The sequence below is a fragment of the Andrena cerasifolii genome, chromosome 5 (assembly GCF_050908995.1).
Source record: "Andrena cerasifolii isolate SP2316 chromosome 5, iyAndCera1_principal, whole genome shotgun sequence".
NCBI lineage: Eukaryota > Metazoa > Arthropoda > Insecta > Hymenoptera > Andrenidae > Andrena > Andrena cerasifolii.
In genome coordinates this window covers 17123888-17150763 of record NC_135122.1, presented here as the reverse complement: position 1 = coordinate 17150763, position 26876 = coordinate 17123888, and the positions used below count along the sequence as shown (strand labels likewise).

Here is a 26876-nt window from a genome sequence, read left to right as displayed (position 1 = left end):
TACAATATAAGAAATAATTTTATTACCTACCTGTCCAACGGCGACGTACATTCCGAAGAAGAGTGAAAAAGGACCATGATGTACGTGAACACGAAAGATATCATTTATTTATAATTTATGAGGACAAACAAGTAAATTTACATAGGAAGGACACTTTCAGTAAAACACATTTGCTAAACCGTTATCATGCTTAACATAAAAAAGGAAACTAACCGAAATCTAATCACCAGCCTTGCTGATATAGTCTTTCACTGAACGGCATTTACATGTACCTGCCGCCCCGCTATTGAAACGATTCAGTTAAAAACATGTTTATGAAACATTTCGAAGCAAAAGCACGATAATTATACGCATCTTCTTGTTAACGATACTAACACGCTAATCTTCCGTTGCTTTCCAGCGAAAAAAAAGAAAAACAGAAGAAAACTTAACGTGATCCTTGAATGGACAATAAACATCCCTATCTCTTATCTCTTCTCCCTCTCGCTCGCTCTATCTCCCTCCCCTCCTCCTCTCCTTCTCTCTCTCTCTCTTATTCAATAGATCGCTTCTCTCTTCACTTTCAATTCCTTCATACATGTAATATATAATAGCGTCATAGTAAACTAGTAAGGTACAAACAGGAGTTTTATACACGGTTTCACGAGAGAATACATTAAGCTCAAGGTCTTATCCTCTACGGTTACGTAAAACATGGTCCTGTGTGTGTCCAAACTTTACGAGACAATTTCCGTTGGAAACAGTCTACGATAATAATGAAGTCGTCTGTTTACCTTATTCGAAAGAGTGGGCGATGAACGACGAAATCGGGCGCCAGTCGAGGGACGAGGATGCAACTTCAGCATGCGCACAAGCAAGACAACCCCCCTCCACGCCCCACGAGTTTATCCTTCCGAAGACATACCGACGCGAAAGAGACGCGCTAAACTAAAGGCATAACCAGGGAAAGACTTTCTTAAACCTCCTATACAGAGATATCGACGACAGGGTGCCGGGCCAGACAGCTACGATTCGTCAAACTATCGGTAACAAAGGACACGGGACACGAGAATCCGTTGCTCGCCCCGAGCACACGCGATCGACACGCGCGTGAGTAGCGTGTAAACATTGTCCATTCGATTACTCGTCGCCGCCGCCGCCGCGAGAATGGTGGACGTTGCTTTGGGAGTCTTAACTTAAATTAACATCGGTATATAACATTCGTGACATCGAAATTAATATTTTTTTTTATTTATTTGAGCAAGGGTCTAAAACATTCGTTCTTTTTCTCAACTAGCGAAACTAAGGCTATGACATTCATATAAACAATTAGTCGTGCGCGCTGCTTCGAAGATTCGCTCGTAACGCGGCCCGAAACGGGCAACTGTAGACACTTGTTTTCGCAATCTCGAAGTGATCGACGAAATAGATGGAAGAGACAGGGGAAGAGTGGGAGGGAGGGAGAGAGGGGGAGCAGGAAGTGGGGGAAAAAGAAAAGAATAAGCTCTTAGCCCTCGTTGTTCTCCTTCAGTCTATTTGACCTAAAATAACTTTCAGTTACTTTGTAGATACAACGATATAAAATATTGAGAGTGTTAACGAAAACTAAGAAGATAAAATTAGAATGAGCCAGAAAACTTTCCCCAATTAGCTTGGATCCATAAGTAAGAATCATTTCAGACACAAACAGACTTGAGAACAGCTGGGTTAAAACTAATCAAAAGACGGCCGCGAAAGCAAATACTGATAAATCATTCGTAAGTACATACGATCTGCCCGAAATCTACTAACGTGACAAAAGGACGAGTCCTCGATCCTTAAAACGAGATTACCAAAGGCGCATAGAGAGTTAGATACGTCGCGAAAAAGAGTGCTCGTAAAATCTTACTGGAATGCGACTACGAGCGACGTTAATAACCTCTAAAATCAGAATATATTATTATATAATCGTTCCTACGATGACGTCACCGCGAAAAGCTTCGAAATATCAAAACCTCGTTAAAAGGTCGTGTACGAAATATCGAAACGTTGTAAATGGATGCTTTTGAAAAGTTCCGTTTAAAAAGGATTCATCCACAGAAATTAACCTAAAATGGAGCGTGCAAGAATGGCGGGAGGGAAGAAGGGGGGAGGAGGAGGTTTAGAAACGATTGGCGTCGCGAGCGATATTCTTCGCCAGATTTCGTGCGATTAGCAAAATCGAGGCGTTGCCCTTCGAAGCAGGTGCATTCACAGTACACAGTTTCAGCGACTGGGTCTCTCTATCTAATCGTAGTTACGCCTTACAGCCTTATTAGCCTAATATCATAATTCACCCGTGTCCACGGGCACGGTAGGTACAGTATTATTGACAATCATTAAGACGGATCCTACTATATTAAGTATAATTAGGTACATTTTGTGCAAGGTAATCGTTGTGTGACAGAATATAGGACAAGTGGCTACGCACTCAACGACTGAAGCGTCTTTTTGTAAAATGATGCCGTACCCCACCCCCACCCCTCCCATATGTGTTTCTCTCTTTTTTCATTTTTTCTTTTTTTGTTCGTTTGTTGCTTCCGTTATTATCGTTCATTTCTCTCGAAAAAAACAAACGAAACAAGAGGATCCGACTCGTTTGGTGTATAAAGTATATAAAGGTTTCTACCACAGCCCATTTAACGATATATCATTCATATATATATAATATATATGTATATAATATATATTATTGTTATCATATACGTACCATATTAATACGATTCGTAGTGTACATTGAAACGTAACATATATAATATATATAAAACACTAAGAACGATAGTTAATTTCTCTTTTCTTCCCTTTCCTTTATCGCGTCCAAATCCTATGTAATCTGCACTCTACGTTCCCAATCAATTTCACCCTTCATTACTCTCGCGTTTCTGCTCCCACCGTTTCTCCCGTTCAGTATCCCCCTCTCCGTGGCTATCTATATTTAGTCGGAACTGCGCGATCGACGGTATCGCGGCGAAACGTTCATTTACCGGCGCTTAAGTTGCAGGATGCCAAAGGTTCGTCTGAACTCGAAGAAAGGAGCTAATAAGAAAAACGTTCGTTAAAGTCCTTAAAAGTTCTCCCGTGTTGGATTGTCGATATTTAGTTTCACTCGAGAATGACGTATATACCGTTCGGGTATCAGCGTTGTAAAGTTCACAGCCGAAAAGCATCGAAGAAGGCGGAGAAACGAAGTTGAATAAGCGAAAGCGTTGATTGTAAGGCGTTAAGCCGTGTACCCACGTGCGAAACGTGCGGCGCGCTGCACGTTTGCACTCGCGTACCCACGTGTGGGGTGCAAAGCGCAGGGTGTACTTAAGTCGCGTTCCCACGTGTGAGATGCAGAGCGCAATGTGTACTTAAGTCACGTTCCCACATGTGTGACGTAAAAGCGCAATGCGCAGTTAAGTCACGTACCTACGTGTGAGATGCAAAGCAGAAAGTATACGTAGGTCACGTTCCCACATGTGGGATACGCAAAGCGCTGTGTGCACTTAAGTCGCGTTCTCACGTGTGGGAGATATAAAGCGCAGAGTGTGTTTAGGTCGCGCTCCCACATGTAGGAGGTACAAAGCGCAGGGTGTACTTAAGTCGCGTTCCCACATGTGAGATGCAGAGCGCAATGTGTACTTAAGTCACGTTCCCACATGTGTGACGTAAAAGCGCAATGCGCAGTTAAGTCACGTACCTACGTGTGAGATGCAAAGCAGAAAGTATACGTAGGTCACGTTCCCACATGTGGGATACGCAAAGCGCTGTGTGCACTTAAGTCGCGTTCTCACGTGTGGGAGATATAAAGCGCAGAGTGTGTTTAGGTCGCGCTCCCACATGTAGGAGGTACAAAGCGCAGGGTGTACTTAAGTCGCGTTCCCACGTGTGAGATGCAGAGCGCAATGTGTACTTAAGTCACGTTCCCACATGTGTGACGTAAAAGCGCAATGTGCAGTTAAGTCACGTACCTACGTGTGAGATGCAAAGCAGAAAGTATACGTAGGTCATACATGTGGGATATGCAAAGCGCTGTGTGCACTTAAGTCACGTTCTCACGTGTGGGAGATATAAAGCGCAGAGTGTGTTTAGGTCGCGCTCCCACATGTAGGAGGTACAAAGCGCAGAGTGTATTTAAGTCACATTCCCAGATGTAAAGCACGTAACGCAGAGTATACCTAAAACCACGTACTCAAATGCGCAACTTGTAGCGCAGAACATACTTAAAGTACACGCGCACACTTAAAAAAAAACGGCTCTCTTTGAACGTTTCAAGTATGTTTTGCGCTGTACATTGCATACATAGGAACGAAGCTCTATGATACATGGACAAATATGTTGTTACGCGTAAAGGAATATAAGAGGAGGGAAATAAGTTAATGCCTTTTACGACGAGAAGTTTCTTAAATCGAGCGAAAGCCACAAGGGGACGTAAAATTGGTCAAATTTTTCTTTTAACATCTTTTTTACACGTTCTTTATAAAATACACTTGCAACCGAAAGTTATAATTGCAGTTACACGGCAATAAAACTAATCCTCAATATACAGTCTAGGTAACAAGTAAAACGAAACGGTGCCGACTTGGTGCGCACAGAATTCACGAAACGCCCGTTTGTTGAACGCTTCGCGCCAGATTGCATCTGGCCGAATATTTAAACGATCCGAGGAACTTTTAATTCAAGGAACTTAAGGGAATTAAACGATAAAGGCCAGCGAGGCGTTGCGCAAGCCTTCGAGGATCGTGATTGGTCTTTAAAACGCGACGATCTCGGTTACAATCTCTCTTCCGGCAGTATAGTGTATTACATCGATTTAGCCTCCTCGCGAGCTTCAGAAGAGCAGTCGTAGCGTAACGCAATGTATAAGCGTAACGAATATAAAAAATCGAGTTAGGCGAAACAGTACGGATCGCTTGCAGGGCGGCGAAAGCGAGTCTGCGTGGCACAGTTACGCGCAAGCACATGTACACTCGCGTATATACATAGTATCCGTAAAAAATTATTTTGGTGCAATTCACAGAAGGTGCGAGCGCTACCGTCGTCTTAGAATCTCTAGTCTTTAGTGTACGTGTCTGACGCGCACGCGCCCCTGTGCTCGACGTTAAAGCGATTTAGCGATGCGCGCCGAGTCGCACAGTCACTTACAATTTGAGCATCGTTCCCTTCTTCATTTCTCCCTTTCCACACACTGTACCCCTATATCCTTCTGCTTAGCAGTATATCACGAGACGCCGTTCGCTTAGAGCTTCCTATGGACGCGACGTAAAGCCGCGCTCCCATTGCGAAACCCGCGGCGCGCACTACGCTCAAGCGCAACTGAAAAATCTCGTTCCCACGCGTGAAAGACAAATCAGGACAAACACTTCGCATGCGCGCCACTTTTTTTCGAGAAGACGTGGGATCCCTTTCCAGCGTTTCGTACCGCGTGTCGCGCACGTGGGAGCGCGGCTTAAGGAGAAGTTTTAAGTACGTTTCAGAAGGACCCGCTATCACGTAGCGAATCTGCGCCTAGCGATTCAAAGCTCTAGTATTAGCTATCACGAAATGGGAGTTGCTTACAATTTGACGCGCTCCGAGACTGCTCGAGTTGTAAGCATCTTGTATGTGCATGGATGTGAGTAAGCAAATAATTAGGTTGTAAACGTTCCGCACCTTAAGTGTCTCCGCGGAATTAGTAATATTGCAGTGTCCCCTAATCCTGATAGCACGCGACTGGTTTAGCGATATGTTGGAGGCTCGACAGAGCCATCGGCCGACGTAGAGTTCTGCTTTCTTTTGGTCGTAGTGGAATTCTTGTCCTTTAGCACGCGCGTATAAATTTACGAACGATAGCTTCGAGTTTCTATATCCCTCTAGTCTCAGTAGAGCAAGAAACATTCAGCTCGTAATTCTTTACGACTACGAACGAACCAAACTATCGTTCTCGTTCCGTCCGAGCCAGAGTTGCCACCTTGCCAGGTTGTCCCTACGTCGTAGCGAAGGGGGAACACCTACTGGCGCTGCTATGCGTCACGGCGTCATTACGCAGCTGTACCGCCACTGCTGTAGGTGTTCCCTCTCCATTACGCGTAGGGACAAGCTATGGCAACTGCGCACCCGACAGACGAAGGAAGAAAAAAGGAGCCCAAGTATATACTCCAAACGGGACGGCCATATTAGAATCGAATTAGTCATCGCTGTGAGAATACGATTCTCGCTGTGCACAGCGCCGAAGAATCTTTCCCAGACCTCTCGTTGCCTGTGCACCCTCTAAGAGACGTTCCACTGTCGACCGTGAGATTAAGGAATCCTCTAACATCGAACCCACGCTGCTCTCGTCTTCTATGCTCTCCCTGTTCGATTCGCCGACAGCGCGGAGGCAAATCGACGAGGATGCCCTAGCAAGAAACTACTCGGAGCCTCGCTACTGCTCGAGAAACGCACACGCACTATGTATCTACGTTTAAAAAGGTGACGTCCTCAATCAAATTTACTAACCGACAACCGCAGAACGGCAAACGAATCCTATCGCGGTTGGACTCGACCTCTCGGCGGCCGCGCGTTCCTTCACGCCTCGCCCGTCTAGCTACATCCTGGATCCACGCAGATCACCGGCGCACGATCGCCCCCAGCTCGTCGCTGGGGACCATTGCACCCTCCCCACTCTCCACCCTACGTTTAAATAATTATTGTAACGCGATCGTTGTATAGTATTTGGTATTTAATGGTCCGCAAACCAAGCAATCCCCTCGCGACGTCGATGTTTTTTTTTTTTAGTTTGTATTTTTTTCTCTCTTTTTTAATTATTAGTAGTATTATCTCCTCTTGCCTTTTTTTCGTCGCTTTGGTAATACTCGACCATCGCCGACCCGTTACCCTGAAATCAGCAGGGCGTCTTTTACTTTCTCGAAATAGCGTAAAACGATTGTCTTCGTACGAACGAATTTATGCGTATGACGGCCGCGAACATCGCCCGTTTCTCACTTCTCGGTGACGCGCGAAGCTGAACCTCTCGGAGGGTCTCGACGATTCGTTGCAAGCTTCTCCGTCGGTTCGAGGCGCGACTTGGGGTCATAGCTTTAGCCAATCACTTTGGTCAATTTAATTAAGTTTGAATATCAATATTTCAATATACCGTGGCAGGGTCGTCTAAGAAAACGGCACAACTTTTGGAGTATATAGTAGAGAGAGAGAGAGAAAAAATTGTCTAGTTTACGTAGGTCTACAAATCAACTCCATGTCAGAGTGATACGCAAGTTTTTATTTACTGCAATGGCAAAAGAAGTCTCATCACTAATTCACTGACCGCTATGTACACCTTCGACCGTTTTTAAACGACCCTTCGCATAAAATGGCCCTTATCCCTGCCATATTTTACTACAGTCCTATTTCCAATAAAATAAAATATTATTTCTATTCAACTATCACTTTCCCAGCAGTATCGATCTCATACCCTCGTTTCAATCGCCCTGCAATTTTTCTAGAATTCCCAGTGCTGGGAGTCTCGTTCCCAGCAAACGACCCCTTCCCAGTTACGTTACTACGAGCAACGTGACTTTCCTTTTCTTCCTAGTTCCGTTGGGGTGTCGTTGGAAAGCTTGCTCAGTGACGTTTGCAAATCGTCGAGATCCTCGCGGGCCAGCGAAAGAGAAATCGATCGGGGCGACCGATTCTGCGCTCACAGTTATGTCGTACCTCTCCCGGTTGCATTTCCCTGAGAACTTTCAGCCTGCGACGTAGATTATTCGCGGGGCGTATCCTAACATCGGCGAGCAACTTCCTTTCCTACGTGTACGCGTGTACGTGTGCATTCTGCTTCTCTATTTCTTGGACACCCAAGCGCACCGATCGTTGCGACATTCGATCGCTGAATTTGATTGAGGATCCGCAAAGATCCTAATGTACTAATCCTAAGAACGTCGATACAATTCCATACTTGGTTTCCGCTATTAACAGATTCATCGCTGCGTCCAAGCGTTTCCCTCGTGCGTGACCACACAGCGAGGGAAAAACCGGAGAGGCTCCGAAAAAATTATTCCTTTAAAGGCCAAGAAAATTAATAGATCGCTCGAAGCCGTTTGAAGACCTCGCTGCGAGAAGGGGGCAGCTTCAAATTTATTAACTCGTAGGAAATTAATAAAAACTTCGCGTGTTTTCAACTCCTGTCACGAAATGGGTCGTACCCGTTCACGAGGAAATAAATCAAATAAAACAGTGTTAACAAAATATTTTTAGATGCTGCGTTAATATGCACATTTTATCCACTTAAAATGTGCATATTAACGCAGCATCTAGCACTGTTACTAAACAAAAATTTCTTCCCTCTACGGCAGGGTGAATTTTCAAAATATCGAGCCCCTTTCTCCAAATTCAGATAGCACGGAGGTACTAACATCCTTAGAACTTTTGACTGGGTTACCTCTTCGTTGCAAAAATCTATTCAGAATTATTTTTCACATTCAACGCTACCTATCAATTTCAGAAAATTGTGGGGCCGCCTCCTCCTAGCAACGAAGCCTTCGTTTCCTTGATTCTTAATTAAACTAAGCAGAATTTCTATTTATACTTCACTCTAGTTTGCCCCTTTCTCTAGCAAAGATAGGGAAGAACGCTCTCCCAATGGCCCCGTGGGGCCATTTAATTTTGCTCTCCCTCCTGATAGGAAAAACGATTTTCTCACGCCAGTTCCTGTTCGTCCTAGACTTCCAACAAGGAAATAATTCTTGCCAGCTTTAAATCTGTTAATAGCCTCTGTCTCTCTACACGCGAAAGTCTATATAACCGTTCGCCACGACCCGAACGATTGCATTTCTTTCTACCCCCCGCTTCTGTCCAACGCGGAACAAGCAGAGAGATCCTACGCGTCGCGAAACCTGCTGGCAAGGTACCGCTGATATTCATCGTCGATATGTGAAACGCGTTACACGAACCTCCTGCTTAGAAATAAGTGGAATCCAAACCGACATCTCCGGACGTGGTTTAAAGCAATTGTCGCCTAGCGTAGAAAAATAAATAACGCAATTTGTCGCTTACCATTACCTACTAATTACACAGTAAATTTACCTAATAGGAATAGCTTCGGCGACTCGCGCTTTGCGAGCCGAGGGAGCACCGTGGACGCTATCAATCCCGCGCCACCCCCTCGCCGAAAGCCGAGGCGCCAGCTGACCAGTGAAAATATATTATCGACCTAGAATTCTCGAGCTGAGAAGGAAGCAAATTTTAGCGCAATCGAACTCGAACGAAGGGCGAATCGCTTCGTTGAAAATGCAGAAACAAATGGGAAACAGAGAGGAACAAATAAAAATCACTTATGGCGGGAAAACAGCCGCGTAAATGAATCTCTTCCAATCACGTTCAGAGATACTACGTACCTATTCGAAATTAGCTTCGATATTTACAATTGAAAAGTCGTGGTCGGCGCACGACGGGAAATTTACTATCCACGTGTCCAGGGCTCCCGGGAAATTGTACTAAAAAATTTTCGCATATCAGCGACAGAGAATCTCGCCAGCGGTTCGGTTCAATCTAAAAAAATATCTACAACTCGCGCACCCTGGAAACGAAATTCCTCTGGACACCGTCCAGCAACTTTCGGCCCCGCGAGCTCCAATCATCCTGCCTGGGCACGACGTTTTCACTAAGCAATTTATTTCTAACACAGACACGTATAGATACCCACGCACGTGGCTAATATGTACTCACTTGCTACTTAACTATCGATCTCAAGCTTGCCTATTCTGCCCTAGCTCGCGTTAGCCTACCCTCTACGAAGAAACTACGCTGCCCAACGCAGAGGCTAGCGGCTGGGGTTGCGCGTAATCAGGGGTCGTAGATTCTCGCGCCCGCGGTTCACGGACTTTCGTTTAGTGTATCAAAGGTGTACAATAGTTTACTGGTGCCTCGCTCTTTGAGCCTCTGCGCGACAGGGGCAGATAGATAGTTGCGTTCGAGGGCAATTAATGCGATTTAAGGCCGTCGCGAATTGAAGAAATTAATAATGATTAATTAATTGTCGTTGCGTTTGGTCTAGTGTGCGCGGCTCCATAAGAATCAATTGTTTATAAACGTTTCTCTTGAATGTGCGACGGCCTTTAAGTTTCACGAGCTGATCTCGTGAGCGCCGATCTCCGCCACTTGTCATCGTGGACGTTAGTCAACATTCAGAGACGTCTAGCAGCTGAATTGTACATTGCAATCTTGGTGTTCAGAGATAGAATCTGTTGGACGCTCGCTATGGTCGGTAATTAGAACAGACCTCGAACGCAACTGTCTTAAGGTTTTATAAGCGACTGGACGCAATGTCAATTTCAAAGTCGATTTTCTCGAAAATGAAGCGCGATATCAAAAAAAGTTACTGTTTCTTTTCGACTTATAAGGAGTAAATGAGACGAGAAAAAGGAATACAATTTTTTGATATCGCGCTTCGTTTTCGAGAAAATCGACTTTGAAATTGACGTCGCGCCCGGTCGCGTAAACCTGCCTTTAGGCTCCGAGCTACTAGGTGATCGTGGATTGATGAAAGCTACGTTTATTTGGAATTTGGTGTTGGATGTCCAGCAGCAAATACTGTGCAGGGTTGATCGTGCGAGAACCTGGTAGGGAAGCTTGACGCTCTAATGACTAATGACTTAATATTATTGATTAGTAAGTAACGACTGAAGCTGGAGAGAATGGCGAAAGCAGAGATGCGGACGGTATTTACAGGGTGTTTCAGAATCATATGTAGCGACTTAAATTGCTTATAGAGCTAGGTCTTTGACAAAGGAATATTTAAATTATGCGATTGTATTTATTATAAACAATGCTCAGTTGATTTGAGAGTTGAAGTATTTGCATTTAATACGTCACGCTGAAATGGACATGTTAATGTGGGTTTAGAAGGGAGAATAGCGAGGTGTAGCAAGCTTGTTTCTAATTAATCAGTCAATGTGTTGAGAATTCCTAAAATTGATATTAATGAGACGAATCTGAGTTGGCGTTCCTTGAGACTCGCCAACGGAGGACATGTCCTTTCAAAAGAACATTTCCATGAATCATCTGTGTATAAGTGTGTAGACATAGGAAGTATGGTATTGAACGAATGAACTAGCACTGATGTCACTCCAATAACGAATGAACTGATTGACATTGACCTACTCCAATAACGCATCAATGCCGGCTATTTGAATTCTGAGGGGCATTCAGGTATACTGAACACTCGGCAAGAAGTCGGTGCTTATTGATAGGGCGCGAAATGGAAGGGCAGATGAAAACGCAACTGTGCCAAAGAAATTTCTGTGTCAGATAAACAGTCAAACTAGAGAATTTTGGATATTCCCTCTGATTTCTGTGTCACGGTTACTTCTATTTTTTTTTAAATAAAGATTTATATTCGGAAAATCGTGGCTTTGGTCTTTTTTACTGATTCCAAAATTATGGATGTATGAATTAATATAAATATTGGGTCCACAAGATTTCCAGATGGAATATAGCTACTAGGGTAGGTGCCCCAATTACTATCAGCGTCCCTATTACTTTCACTTTATTTATTTCACTTAATAAAAACTGTGTAAAATAATAAGAAGAACAGTCCTGATTTAATGATAAATTTGTTTCGTACACTATTATTTATACGTTACGTGTTTATGAAGTAAAATAAATGAAGTGGCAGTAATTGGGACATCTACCCTAGTGGGTTTAAAAGATGACAGTGGTATACCTGCAGCCAAATTGAACGATTCAGTGACTTTGCAAATCTACTATTTTGTGTCCTAAATATAATTATAATGCCCTGATGAAATGTCACACTTATACACTGAGACTTAATCTGTGACCTGTTGTAGTGATAGCTGCATAAACTTTGTAAAAACTGAATGTGTAAGAACTCTCAAATCTTTTATATTCACGAAAGGATTAGTTTCTGATCACATTTTTAATCCTCCTTACTCGGAGCCTTGATAATTAGAATCATCTGCGCCTATGATTCTGAAACACCCTGTGCACCGTCAAAGTCCACTATATATTTGACTAAACGTAACGATAGAAACTACGAATAATTGCGAAGCATGAATCGTCCTCTCGGTCCCCAGCAGCAATTAAAAAAATAGTACCTATAGCGAACGAAACACGTGCTTGAGGAGCGCAGACTCTCGAACATTTCGCGAAACGCAACTAGTCGTTAGATTTCTTACTTCGATACTGAATTAAGCTTTAACTGCTCCCTAGGGAGCATTAAACACTACGTAATTCCCATTTGCCTATCGATATTATTACGTGACTACCTTCGACCTAACAAGATTGATCTATAACGGGCTTTGGAACCATCTAAATCATTTCGACTATTTTTTTTTTTTAAATCTTGAACAATTCGAACGCCTAATAAATTGTGCAAGGACTTTCAAACCTATGGAGCTCAAGATTTTCGAGGCGGCTGAACTCTCGTGGAGTTTCCTGGAAAATCTTCGGGCAGGATAGAATCGATTGCCTATTACTATATAGTCTCTGCGCATGGAATCCTAAACCTTCCCGAAGCTGTAGCACAGCTACCTTTTATCAAATATGGAAAAACGAGTGTGGTTACGACGAGGCTACTATAGAAACTCCGGTAGATCTAGTCGATCTAACATGAACGAATTGCTACATCGTTGAATACTACGCTACTTATTTAGAATCTGCATTTTCTTTCTCTATATCATTCTTTTTTTTAACGTACACGTGTTGCACACAAATTTGTCACCAGTTATAAAATTAAAAAAAGAGAGGAATCAGTCAGCAATGTGCTGAGTAAAAATTATCGAATGTCTCTAAATTTCTATCCTGCTACAAATTTATATTCCACTAGTTTGCCGTATTAAATGCAGCGTACATAAATTTTTCTTGTCAAGTAAGGATAAAAAAAGTGTGGAAAATAAAATAGGAACGAAGTCGCTTAATATAAAACGGGAGCAGAATTCTAATTATTCAAATACAGAACGAAAATTAAAAGTATTGCTCTCACCGCGCATGACTGTGCTCCATCTAATCGATAATCAAATTTCCCATGCAACATATATACCACGATCAATATAGACAAGGAAAATCCAAATTCCATTAGTTATTCCCGCGTGATGGTAATTACACGCGCTGGTAAAGAGTACTTTCAAAAGTCAGACGAAAAAGGAAAATTACGGCCGTGGTAGCTATGAAAAGCTGCGAGTGAAAACTAAGTAGTCTAGTCGAGACTACACGACGAAGTTCATCGATTCTAATGAAAATTGTCAGTCAACCACTATTACACTATACAGAGCACGGCAGACTATAGTTTGTACAGAATCAAATTGCCGTTCAAGATTACGTCCCCGGAAATATAAATCGCATTAGACTTTCACTTCTCCACTATATCCACGTGTCCTCTCTATTCCCCAAACGCAATGGGCGGAGCAACGAAGTGACAGAAGTGGGAGTACGGCCTAATAGTGGGGGTAGTGACGTCGAGCGGCCATTTGATTTTGTAGAGACTATAACCACCGACCTTCTAAAAGAAGCATTGCCTTCTATTGACCCAAATACGGCAATTATGCACCTAAACGAGTATATAATTAGAGCGCACGTGTTTGCCTGGCGGAAATGAGCTTCTGGTATCTTTGAGCGCGTAGCGCTTTATCGGCGTGTATCACATAGTTAACCGTTTCCCCCTACGGGATACCAATCGGTCACTAATGTATCATTAATTCGCTAGATTAGTAATTAATCGATGCAACCTCTCCAGGTAACTGTACGGCTGTTATCTAGTCGCCACGTCGGACTGCTTCATTGAAGTTTAATCTGGCTTCGATGTACAATTCCATGAAACCAACCACCATACGAATATTAATAATTAAGCCCGCCGCGATGGGCGAACCAACGAACTGGAAGTAACAGAGGACTGGCGACTGGAAACGAGCGAAACTCTCGGGTTAAAGCGATTTAATTTTGCAAATGGAATATGAAAATGATCCGGGAGGTGGAATTAAAACTAGCACCCCGCAGGACGGGAACGAAAGCGAGTACTAATTAACACATTTCTCGGACAGTGTTTAATATCGTCTGCGGTGCTTGATCGACTTCTGGAATTCCTTAATTGACTTTAAGACACAGAGTTAGTTACTTTTACAGGAGTTAGAATGCCTAATTCGACGATACCGAAGTGAAGTTCAAACGTTAAAGCTTTGAAGATTTACAGCACAGATGTGACGTTATTCGTTTCTGATCAAGCGACTCGACTTCTCGTGGAACCTTGCTACGAGGTTTATTCTGTCTATTGATCTCGCCGATCGTACAATGTTGCGCCATGGCCACAATGCAGCACGCGTCGGGTTCAAGGGAACGACAGGCAATTGCCATTAAAATAGTGCCCCCAAGCAGAAGCTCTTTGAACGACGTAGCAGGACAAACGAAATTAAACACTGTTCTTGCGTCTACGCTATTAACTTCCATGTCGCTCAACGTACGAGTGGTGTTTGGAACTCTCCATCCGGACCCTGTACCGCTCCTAGCTACTATCCACCTAGCTTCAGAAACATTATCTACTATAAGCTTCTCCCACTATTGATATTCGACGCGCAGATCGGCAGTCGATCTTACGAGCCAACGACACACCTCTCACAGGCGTGTCGCCTCTGTGAGTTAAACATTGGTCGATTTTTTTCACTACTTTCCCGCCGTTACTAGCCAGTCTGCTTTATATACACGTGTTTATGGACGCTTCAGATTTTCCCTATATAGCGCTCGGGGCGCTGATATATTCATTTCTTTATTCGTATGCATGTACGAGTGTGTACGTGCACGTATATCTTGTACGCGTGCACACGGAACGCCTGATACGCTAACTGCATCCCTCTGTATCCTCAACAACTGCCTGAAATCAAAATTACTTGGATACATACAAGAAATCAAAAAGCTTGCACGAATATCGGTAATCTAGATTGATTAGAAATTCACCTATAGTTCCACTCTTAACTCTTCTTAAGCGTAACTTGCGATTTTGTTTACATAACAGAAGATACGTACGTGTCACAAATTTTGACAGAATATTAATGCACCTGCAACTGTTCTTCTTAATGGACTTGCGATGGAGCATCCCGTGTACACGTATACAAACATAGATACATATATATATATATATATATTTAGCTATTCAGTAATATATAATATCACATGCAATTTAAATAGGATTGTCAAACACGTATCTGTGCAGATAGTGTTCCTATTCTTAACGATGCTGCGTATGGTAAATACGACACGAGGTAATCACTTAATACGCGCGCGCGCACATATTACGTTTACGGAGCTTTGCGCGAGAAGCTTTCTCCCTCCTCTTCTGACGAAGAGGACGAGAAACAGTATTCTACACCCACCACCGATATCCCTTTTCCCTATTTAAGCACGAGCACGGCACAAAGGATCAGCTTCAGCTTGAGCCGAAAGCCTCCGACGTCACGCGCTCCAAAAAGCTGGGGAACCTCCTAAGCGTTCTTAACGTTTCAAGAAAATATCCCCCCGTGGAGTGTCAAAGAATCTGAAGCCCGAGGGAAGCCACGACGGCTCTTGGCGAACCGCAATGAAATTCTGGACCCTAAGGAGCTAATCAAATTCTTCGAGAGCAAGCTGTTGCAAAATATGAAGGAGGCCTGTATCTGCCCTTCGCCTGGACTCGTCGAAGCCGGTCACTAAAGCGACAATCCCCGATTGCGTATTCCCAACGGGCAATTACCGTAATTCGGCTGATCGCGCGATATTGCCAGTTGCTCGAACTAAGTACCGACGTCTAAGTAAACTGCCACGCGTACGGAGCAGTGATATTCGCGGGTCTATCGGCGAGATTTGGATCGTTCGCGGACCACCTTGGATCGTACCAGCGAGCGTGACCGGGCGAGTCACGGCTGGACGCGCAAACAGCCTATATATCCTATCGTTATCACATTCCACGCGTTGCATGCACGGAAACAGCGGTAAGCGACCTAGCGAAGAGAATGCCGGGACCAAGCTACCCAAGTGAAAAAGGAAACCTAATGGACCGGCTGCGTTCACCGCGTTCACCTGCCACGGAGAACCTCTGCTGTAGTTATGTACAAATTGGCATTATATATATCACAGTTACAATACAATATATGTCGAGAAAATGCGGAAGGAAACTCTGTAAAGCACCGCTTGCTCGCGCGTTCCTTTCACAGCTAACGCCACGCTAACAGCTCCCCTAATCATCCTCTTCCACGACCCTATAGTAACGCAAGCGACGACAAATCCGCGTTTATTGTACGCTTATGAGCATTCGATGATCCTATCCTATCCTAACAGACAGATATATATATATATATATATATATTTCTCTCTCTAAATTTCCGCTAAGCCTATACTTTCGATCCCGGACAGGTGTTGTACACTGGGGAGCAAACGAAGAAGAAAGAAAGAAGAATATGCGTCGCACGAGTCTCATACGGTGCCTTTTCTCGCTGCTCGCCCTTCTCTCGCCGCGTCGAGGGAGAAAGGAAGAAAAGACCAAGGACGAAGAGGGGCGCGAACGAAGTATGCGCGAGATGAGCGTGGAGGGCTTAGAGCCGCGCACCCCGGACTATGCCTTCGGGCGAAGAGGTCGAAGAAGAAATGCATGTGTTCCTTCGCGCAGTGAAAACCAGGGCACGCTGATACGAGGAGACGATGCTCGACATGGTCCCCAATGATTATATAAGCGCTATGTAAAAGCGAGTTATAACAGTCTGTATGTACGCCCTGCCGGGCTGGCAAGGTCGGATAGTACCGGGCCGTTCTCCACGCGAGATTGTCTTTGCCGCCGAGCGATTGCTTCCTTTCCTCCATATAATGCTTTCCAACCATTCCCCTAACGATATACTTCCGAAACTCTTCCTATGGCTAGGGTCAACAGATTTTATTTCCCTCTTATCGGCGCCACCGCCGTGAACCTTCGGTCCTTCCAACAACTGAAAAAGAAACTTGTTATTTAAGAAATGGCAGACTAAGCGCGTTTAAAGGATTAATACTAGACTATAAATTAACAAAGAGAGAGAGAAGAGAGAGGAAAAATTGTCGGGGGGCACTGAACGTTTCAAGATGAACTGGATTTAAAGGTGCTTAGTTAGAATCGTTGCTTTGGAAAAGTTAAATGCCCGGTGTTGGCAAGGATCGTCGTCAGGCGGCTTTGGATAAGAGAGGAATACAATATCGATATAAAACTCTGTAAATCTGTAACAATTTTGAGAGAACGCGTCCATTTGGTTGGTCAGCGGCAAAGGCAACTAGGAAAATTGTGATTAGAGTAACGCGAATATCACTAGTAATACCTAAATTAAATACTTCGCTACGGTGTCTCGTCTAAGTGTAAGACTGATATAGATGTATCGAGGAATTGAACCAGCACACCGTTTTCCCTGACCACCGCATCGGGGACGCTTAACTACGCATGATCGCAGCGTTCGATGGAAGTTGAAGGATATATACACGAGACGAGTATGGTTTTAAAGCTTCATCGACCATCGTTTGATAACCGACGACCGATTTACCAGCGCTCTAACGATAATACAGGCCGATATATTCAGCTTAGGTATTAAGAAAAACGAACAAAGAAAAGAGAAAATGTTAGACCACGAGGCAACGACGAACGTTGCGCCTAAGTACTGTCGCCTCGGAAATCCTACGCGCGGGTACTGGGACCCGTTCGAGTCGCGGAGGATTCAGCCTCGTTATCGTTGTGCGAACGTATCTGTATACGGAAATAATCGGCGCTCGAGCTACGCAACTAGGCGATCTAAGCGTCGCGACTAAATTAAAAACAATGAAAAGAACAAATGTATTCGTACAGTTGTGCACGTTGGAACGTTAAAATTCTTGAGCTGGTATACGCAGGACATTTCAGAACCATGGGGCGGACTTAAGTTACTAGTAGCACTCGCGAGCAGAAACGAAAGGGTTGTGACAAACGTAGAATGGTAATTAATCGCCTCCGAGGTGTTCAGGTCATCCTGTACTGTGGCACTTATATTACTGACTGATATTTTCAAGCTCAGAGCGCTGATTCGTTGATGACCACAGAGTGGATATTTAATGAATTAATAATGGACGTTTTTGTGCACTAGTATCGTTCGCGTATTCGGTATTCGTTTAAAATACCTTCTTATGCTTCTCCGAATGCAAGTGTAATGGATATCTGCGGTATAGAGATGGTACTTGGATTGTATCACGAAGTTTTGGTAAAAAATTCAGTGCCTCGAAGACGATCCTCGGGTTACGTTTATCACAGTCTTTTTGTTTCTTTTTACAGGTTCTACTCCTCAGTTAAGCTTGGTACCCGCAGGTCTGAAAGTCTCTGTACAGTCATTGCGCGAGAGAACGTACTCGAAAAATTGAGTAGAGGAAATGCTGAAGTTCGCAAGCCGGCCATGTAGAGCTAACGATATTCGCCTAGAACGTATATGTATATAAGTATATATAAGTATGTAGGAATAGTTATGCGTGTATGTGTGTTCGCGTACGCACGTTAAAAATTCTCTATAATTTATATTGTTTTACGCACTCGCCGGAGCATGCTTCCGTGCACGCGTGTACATAGCGAGTATATGCCTTAGGAAAGTTCTCTTTTGTCTTTTTCTCTTCTTTTTCCCCATTTTTTTTTTAAACAAAGATTCACGCGTAGTGTTACATGGACATCGTCTGCGTTGTACAATATTCATTTATCTATTACCGATCGGATCGAAGGCTGCGCGTAGATTTCACAGATCGGAGAGAGCACGCCCGATCAGCGATCGGGCTCACTATCGCGTATTCGAGACTACCGAAACACATTCGGACAGTCCTTTCGAGATAATCCAGCTACCTTGACACACATGGGTCACACATTTAAGGAAGGCCACATTGAACTAGTCTAAGAAATTACTGCCTAGCACTCTGAACAGATATTATTGGTAGAATTTAGCCTATCTTGCCTATCCTATGACACATACGCGAACGAGTAATAGTTGGAGATTCTTGCGAACGATCTGTTATTTTATTTTCTTTTTTTTTTGTAATTTTTTCAGTACGTCTGAGCAAAAATCTTGTTCTTCGGCCCATCCACGAGTTTCGGATCCTCGATCGAGTTTTAAAAACAGTTATCTTTGGCATTGCGGGGCACGCGACGCGGCGTGCTCCAAAGATATAAACGCCTAAGTCCGTGCAGGCTCTCCCGTTAGGTCTGCCAGCGAAGAACAAGCCGAGAATTCGACTTGAAGGTGCGTTAATACGATAGACGATCGGACGATCACAAGTATCGGATACCAGAACTGACACCCTCCCCATCCCCTACCCAAAGACTGTACTATAAGTAGGGATAAAAATATGTACAGTAGAAAACTATGGAGTCACTATTAACTTGTAAAAAGTAGACACGCATACGATCTCCCTAGTATCGGCGTGAGCACGCGTACCTCTTCCGTATGATGCATCGAATAATTCGCAGTTTATAGTGGGCGGCATACTTTTTCGTTTGTTTCAGCGGTAAAATTATGCGACAGACGCCAGCGGAAGCTTTTCAGAAGCGTAACGCGGTATACGCGAGTAAAAAGCTGCTGGGCTCGATCCGCGCCTCGTCGGGCGAAAAGCGATTCCCGAAATTTTGCTAGGTACAGCTCGGATAGTCGCCAGCGTCGCTGGTCGACTGGCTGTCGTTGCGTTTTATCACAAGGACCGGGTCCTTGGCAGATTCGACCACCTTTTTCTCTATGTCTAAATCGTACAGCAGTGTAGCTTGCAATGCGTTATACATACCAGTTCTTGCGTATCGGGACGCCTTCGTCAGCTCGCGGACGCTGGCGGCCAAATTTAATATATCTGCGAACACAGAACGATGTTTTGGCTTTTATTCTATTATAGCAGCATATTAAAGTATTTTTGTTAGTCATTCAATTCGGAGCGGTTTGTGACACTTCTACCTGCGCCAATAACTGAACATACCATTGTCATTATATACAAGAATGCACGGCGGATTTTCCTTCTGACGTTTAGTAGCATTGGCGATTTCCCGTTTACGACACTCCTGGACGAATTTTATTGCTTCCAGCCAATTCTCCATAGCCTTGTGCACGCGCTGGTTCATTGTGGTCCCTCGCAAACGCTCCATCTGAAAGAAATACGCGATCGTGCAGTTAATACTGTCCTATCAGCGAAAATGGTATCTAATTGTATTTACCTTTGCGATCAAAGTTATGACACGCGCGTGTTCTCTTAAGTAGTCGATGATTAAACGATCCACGCGCGATGGGTTCCCTTGGAGGCGAGGGATAGGTATATTGTTCGCGCTTGTCACTCGCTTGCCAGGGAAATGAGCAGCCAGTCCAGCTTCGCATTTCTTCCGCTCTTTCTCTAACTGCTTGAACTGCTCGTACGTCTGCTCCAGTCTGAAATGTAGTATACTCGAAGGAGCTGTACGCCTGGCCGCTCCGTTCCCGTTTCTGAGACTTAGACCTCCACCGTAGAGCACAGAGAATAGACGCGGAATCGGTAATGGTACAGGAACTGGCATCACCGTTGGGAATACACCGGATCTTACTGTATTCGGGTTTGGTACTACGCCTGCGTTGAACAGGACATCCGCTGACGATATGCCGGGAGTGCTTTGTATTCTTGGCATATGGTGACGTTGTTTCATAAGGTAATTAAACGTATCCTTATTCATTGAGGACCCTGCGATCTGATTGGTCAAATGGCTCATAGAAGGAAAAGCTATTTCTTTAGTTAGGTCGAATCCTCCCATTTTATATGTATTAGTATTATTAGGCTGCTTCATATCGTGGTACGTTGTGGAATTCTGCGGTAGCATCTTCAAAGTCTCGCCGTTGTTGGCAGTGTAATGCTGATAATTGTGGTATCCGTACTTTGCAATTGACTGGTGCGTGTGACGCGAGCTTAGATTCTTCGGGAAACCGATCGGTGAGTATGTCTTGGTTTCCATGGTCTTTGATTTCGGGCTGATGATCTTCAGTAGATTGTTGTCGATTCTATAATCGTTATTCGAAAGACAGTTCTCGTTCGTGTCTAAGCTATTGATCGACGACGTGGTGAAGTCGTTCACGCCTGGATAATAGTCAATCAGTTGCTTGTATTCTTGGTCCACAGCTTGATCCAATTTGTAACTACAGGCTTGCTGCTGCAAAAATTGAAACTGCTCGTTTGGTATAGAGATATTCGCCATGCTTAGTCTACTTGAATCTTGTAAATCTTTGTAGTCGCCGGCACCACCGCGTTGTATATTAGTCCCGAAACAATTGTGCAGATTTGTGTCAGCCGGAGAAAAGTGTTGCAGTGGAGAGTTCGAGAGGAAGCCGGAATCAACGCTCAAATCAGTCATCGCTGAGCTTGGTCTATAACTTTGATTATTGGCAGTCATGCTGTACAGTTCGTGCATAGTACTCGTAGGATTATTATACGCATTAGTGGTTCCATTCTGACAAATCTTATTGTGATACTCTAACTCGTTTAGAGTAATGGGATCAGGAGAATCCAGCGCCAATGTTAGAGCCATATTAAAGTTGAGGTCCGGGTTTGTACAATTTTGTATTCGTTGATAGTTCCCAAATAAATCCGACGTACAGCCAGGGCTGGACAAATTGTCTGACCAGCTGGCGGAGTGCTTACTCGAGCTCGTCTCGTTTGATGTTGTTAGCAAATCGTTGCACATAGGCATAGCGTTTCCACTAATGCAGGAATTCTCATCGTTTGGACGTAATATATATGATTGCGAATCAGATGGGTATGTATTTGGATATGCATTAACCCCGTTATTATATAAATTCCCCTGATCCGACACTCGTCCAGCGCATGTATTAAGACTCAACGTCTTGAGTTCCCCGCAAAGATTATTATAATTACATTCGAGTTTAGCGCTATTAGAAACACTGTTCTGCGATTTGTTGAACGTCGAATGCATATTAAAATGATCTACGGTGGGAAAATTGGAGTCCGTGTTATTCTCAATTTTATTCTCCATGAAACAGGACTGAGTATCTGCGTGATATTGCATATTGCCATTGTAACTGTTACTGTGAGCGCTGTCCCCGAAAATCGAGTCGTCGTCAAGAATCTTTGACACCAAATCGTTCACCATGGGATTGTTTAAATCCTGACTATCGTCGTCTTCTACACTCATCTATATAAATAAATGATTGAATACTGTAATCGCTACTATAGTAAGAGCTCTTTTTCAATAACCTTCGACTAATATATTTAACTGCTATAAAATTAATAAGCGAATTTAAATAATCGAAGATACCGAATTCATTTGGCAAACAAGTATATCAAGAATAATGGTTCTCGGATCTATATTAAGGCTCGTAATGTCTTGCGAATTGCGCTATCTACTTATGTTTGTACCTATAGTTCTAAGACACTCGCTACAATACTATAGAATACCAAATAATTATCCGTTACATAAAACGCAAGTGTTACTATAAATTTCTTACATTCTTTTGCGCATTACGCTCCATTAAATCATAGTTCCAGTAATTATATTCTGCGTTACATCTGTCGGCCGAATAACTGTTTCGTGGTTCCAACATGCCGATGTTGCGTTCAACCATGTTACTCTACAAAAAAAAATGAATCCAATATAAACACAGATCGCATTTTGTTGAAACAGTACGAGAGCATTGTCAGTTACGCAGATGTATATTCTGTATATTAAAAGCATTTCTACTACATTAAACACACGTATATATGTATACATATATATACATCTACGTATGAAGAATTTTACTGTATCTTACAAAACAACTGTTATTCATGTACCATATTAGCAGAACGTTATAATTTTATGTATCAGTGTGTCTATATTAAGCCAAACAGAGTAGATCTATTTCTCCATTTACCAGCTAATCTGAGAAGCAAGAATTTGAAATTTAAACCCATCGTGAGCACGATTACGGTATCGTGTGCATCGGCAACGAGCTAAAATCGAGTGGCTTTCATTAACTAGAGTATCGAGCAGTTACGGTCGAACCGATAATTCCTCCGTTGGCGTACTATCCGTTTAATGCAATCTTCCCTCCCGTTAATTGACTATCATCCTTTTAACGACACAATTACGCCTTTCTTTGCGCGTTTTATATCGGACCGATCGTACTGTACTTTGCAGCGCAGGGGAAGATGAACGTGGATGAACGTCACTTTTTCGGCGATGAAGTCAGAGGCACAGAGACGCGGCCGCTTACCTTGTTAACAGTGAAACCATTGTTGCTGATAATCATGGCCAAATTGTGCACCTCGGACAGAGCCATTTGTTAAAGATCACTGAATATCACCTCCACTCCTTGCCATCACCCTTTCACTTGTGCGTCTGCCCTCCCAACAGTATGCACACCCACACCAACCTACACTCTCTTTAAACGCAGCTCGCTAGCATCCACTAGCATCCGCGACAGGGCCTGGGCACTCCCACCAAAATCCGTGGTCAGGGATAAGCCTCGCGAGGCTCGCCAGGAGCGGTGCTGGTGTCGCACTTTCTAACGCTTCGCGTACACTTCTGTGCGCAGTCTTTGGCATAGTTGCCATAGCTACGTAACATCGTGGTCAGATTGAAAGAAAAAATATTAAAACTTCTTGAATTTTGTCTGTTTATATAATATTATGGCTTATACTTTCTTCAGTGACAATTCATCGATAATTGTTTTTAAAGTATTCGTATACGAATACTATAATTTGCCTTTTCGGTACGAGCGTCTTAGTACATAGAATTGTTTGTAATAATAAATTACGCATTAAGAATTTACTACTTAAAATTTGTAAATGTACGGTGTTAATATTATAAAACGGGATCGCGACTCAAAAGGGGTTGGAAAACACTGTAATGGTCAGCCATTGTTTGCGCGTCTCGTATATAAATTCAAGTGGATCAGGGATTTCCCGCTCTCGTTTTAAATCAAACCATATATCACCTGCAGCGGTGCAAAATTTCCCGCTAAAACCGGGAGAGACACCTATCTATAAAGTACTATTATTTATCTGTGTGTGCATATCCTATACCTCGTCTGTGTGGTATTTGATGGTATTGCGCAGATAAGAACGATACATGGAAATACTTTTGTTTAATAAAATTCATTTAAAAATATTTGAATGTGTACAGATTATACCTTACACGTGCACTTTATTGCATACAATACAATCTTTCTGCCATTACGTTATAAAGTAGGAAATAAATAATATGAGCTTTATATAAGAGAAGTATAAATTACAAGTTTCTTTCAAACGTCTACCGGATCCGTTTGAACGGTCTTATTTTCCGATTCAGTTTCCTTATTTAGGGAATCGTATTTATTTGCAATATTAACTAGCTCTCGCAACGTAGCGTTTTCTTTCTTTAAACTATAATACATTTCTTTTTCCTTCAATTCGTTCTCTTCGTCTACAGCAGCCGCGGTTCTCATTACTGCTGCCATTTCATTAATCTTCTCTGCTTGGTTAGTAATGATCTGTAATTTAATAAATAGAAAATAGAATAGAAAATACAATTAAGGGTTGGGTGTGCTAAGCAATGGATACATTCTGCTTTATGTAACAAAATATAAGTAATAAATTCCAGAACGTTGGACCGGAGCTCGGAGCTGGAGCGCGGAGCAGTTTGCTTGGAGCAGGAACCGAGCGAGAGCACGGAAAATTTTTACTGTTCCACTGCTCCAGATTCTTTTTATTTTTTTTTATTAAAGCAGATGAATGAAATGTTTTCAAATACTAATTCTCAACTTTTCGCCATTGGAAAAATATTATATTGTAGGGCCGCGAACTCCGGTGATAACACGGCCGCGCGCGGCGGAAAGACAAATACCGGCGTTGCCTAAAAACTGCGAAATTGACCGCCGACATTATCCCGTGCAAACGTTTCACTCGGAACATGAAGTGGAGCTGAAGCAAGTATTTTGAAGTCGGAGCAGGTGTGGAGCAATTAAAGAATTGGCCTGCTCCAATCCCCTGATAAATTCTTTTACTGGTCGGAATGAAATATCGGTGGCATAAACATATTAATTTTACACTTACGTTAGCATATTTTGAATTATGCAATGAAGGCAAATCTGTTTTGCACAAGCGTAACAAGGACGCCGTCTGTTGCCTATATTTAGACATTATTAACTCAAGAGCGTGTTGATGATCCTCTAATGCGTTTTTCAACTGTTTGTTCTCAGCCTGTATTTCTTGGAAATGTTTATTCTCCCTCTGTATCCCCGCGATCAAATGGAAATGCGGCCTCTGCTTTGCTTCGGAATTCAAAATCTCTACATCCTCCTGATACTGTAAACATGTAAGTATGAAGCACATGCGATAACATATTTTTATGCATTCTAGTGTAAGTTTAAAGTACAAATTGTTTTTTTTACCTGCTTCATGTTGTCGATTTGGCTGCAAACCGATTCTATTTCCTTTATCAAATTGTCCGCTGTACTTTCATGATCCGATATTCTAATTACTAACTTTTTGGCATCCAATATGATCTGTTGGAAGGTTAGTGACATCTGAAAAGGTTAACAACAATTCAAATTGTAATATTGCTTTATTATCGCTAAGTTTATTTATTATGTTAAAGTGTTCATGATCCAGGTTTCTAAGTATGGGCAGACTCGCGGACCGATAGCATTTTAAGAATTAATATTTCTTAAGAGCATTTAACTGTTTGTGGCAAAATTATTAACACAGATTTATATACCGCAGTGACTAAAAACAGTCCACACATTATATGTAGGAAGTCCATGATTTAAATTATATGGATAGTTCTAATTTATATACAGGGGTCACTGGACTGTGAACATGTGAAATATATATGCATATTTATTAATCTTTGTGCAAAAAATTTGAAAATTTCTTTATTTATTGTTAAAATACACAATCCATGATATAAGTAATGTGTGGAGAATATATGAAACAGATTTATTACCCTGTACATTATTTTATTGCGAAGCTATAAATTATCATGAGTTAATGAAATTTATTCGTCCGAGAAGAGTTTAACTGTGCAATGTTTCAAGAATTCTTAACAATCACGTGTCTATTGCAAAGAAATTAAAATGCATGTCAGAGAAATATGTAGGTGTACATCGGAAAGTAACATATGTCATTCGTATAATAACGATTATAATATTTATACCGATTTTTAATATTCCATAAGGCATTCTGAACAACACAATTGAATTATTCAGGCTTGGTAGGAGAAAGTGCAGTTTCATAACCCATAAAAAGTTGACGTACAAAAAATAGGTTATACTAACATCGGAACTGTCAAACAGTTGTCGGAGTTGTTTGTGATATCTTTCAATGGTAGTATCCATGCATAGGATATCCTCACCTCTTGCTGATTGAAACCGTTGCGGCACGAATTATAGTGGAATTTTATTCGTCACTTCATCCAAATTTCACTGTGGTGAAGAACGAACGTGATGGTCGTTACATGAAAATATCTTCGTTAGCTGGGTACGAATGCGTTTGTTTATTTTCAGTCACTTCCGCAAGGATCATTGGCTTAAGTGCAAAGCGGCGACAGACTAAATTCTTACGTCATAATTTCTATGTAAGTACATACTATAGGTATTAGGTATAATATATACCGCGGAGTGCAATGTTGTCACCTTAACATTTTCTTCCATCAAGAGGACAATTGATTTTTTTTGCCTATGAATAGCATTGCTTTTTATTAACCGACTTCAAAAAGGAGGAGGTTATAGATTCGACCCGTATGTATTTTTTTTTTTTAAATGTTTGTCCCCGCATAACGCCTCAGCATATGGACAGATTTTGATGATCTTTTTTTTATTCCAAAGAGGGCGATGCCCCGATGGTCCCGTTCTACTGCATCAATATTGGCCCAATACTTTGCAGTACTGGTTAATAATAAAGACTATTGTCACCTAATTATTATTATTATTTTATGTACGTACGCGCATATCTCCTCAGCA

General features: G+C 42.6%; 3 protein-coding genes across 6 annotated transcripts in view; 1 reads left to right on the top strand and 2 right to left on the bottom strand.

Moving 5' to 3' along the window:
• Crz (corazonin) overlaps positions 1–26876 on the top strand; it is a 110990-nt gene that overhangs the window by 61950 nt on the left and 22164 nt on the right. The gene's annotated exons all lie outside the window — the stretch shown is intronic.
• LOC143369322 (uncharacterized) lies at positions 82–23369 on the bottom strand. Of its 3 annotated transcripts, XM_076813119.1 has the most exons (7): positions 23151–23369; positions 22404–22526; positions 20135–22090; positions 19900–20065; positions 19714–19776; positions 11622–16895; positions 82–11432 (listed from the first exon to the last, which is right to left on the bottom strand). In XM_076813119.1, exons 1-6 carry the CDS (start codon positions 23214–23216, stop codon positions 16855–16857), a joined length of 2415 nt encoding a protein of 804 aa, XP_076669234.1. In that variant the 5' UTR covers positions 23217–23369; the 3' UTR covers positions 82–11432; positions 11622–16854. The 3 variants fall into 3 exon arrangements, with proteins under 3 accessions (XP_076669234.1, XP_076669232.1, XP_076669233.1); XM_076813117.1 differs by having other exon boundaries at positions 11622–19776; XM_076813118.1 differs by having other exon boundaries at positions 82–10942; positions 11757–19776.
• LOC143369016 (FGFR1 oncogene partner 2 homolog) lies at positions 24057–26544 on the bottom strand. Of its 2 annotated transcripts, none has more exons than XM_076812371.1 (4): positions 26193–26544; positions 25308–25442; positions 24970–25221; positions 24057–24407 (listed from the first exon to the last, which is right to left on the bottom strand). In XM_076812371.1, the coding sequence occupies exons 1-4, from the start codon at positions 26250–26252 to the stop codon at positions 24180–24182; spliced, it is 675 nt and encodes a 224-aa protein (XP_076668486.1). In that variant the 5' UTR covers positions 26253–26544; the 3' UTR covers positions 24057–24179. The 2 variants fall into 2 exon arrangements, with proteins under 2 accessions (XP_076668486.1, XP_076668487.1); XM_076812372.1 differs by having other exon boundaries at positions 26270–26539.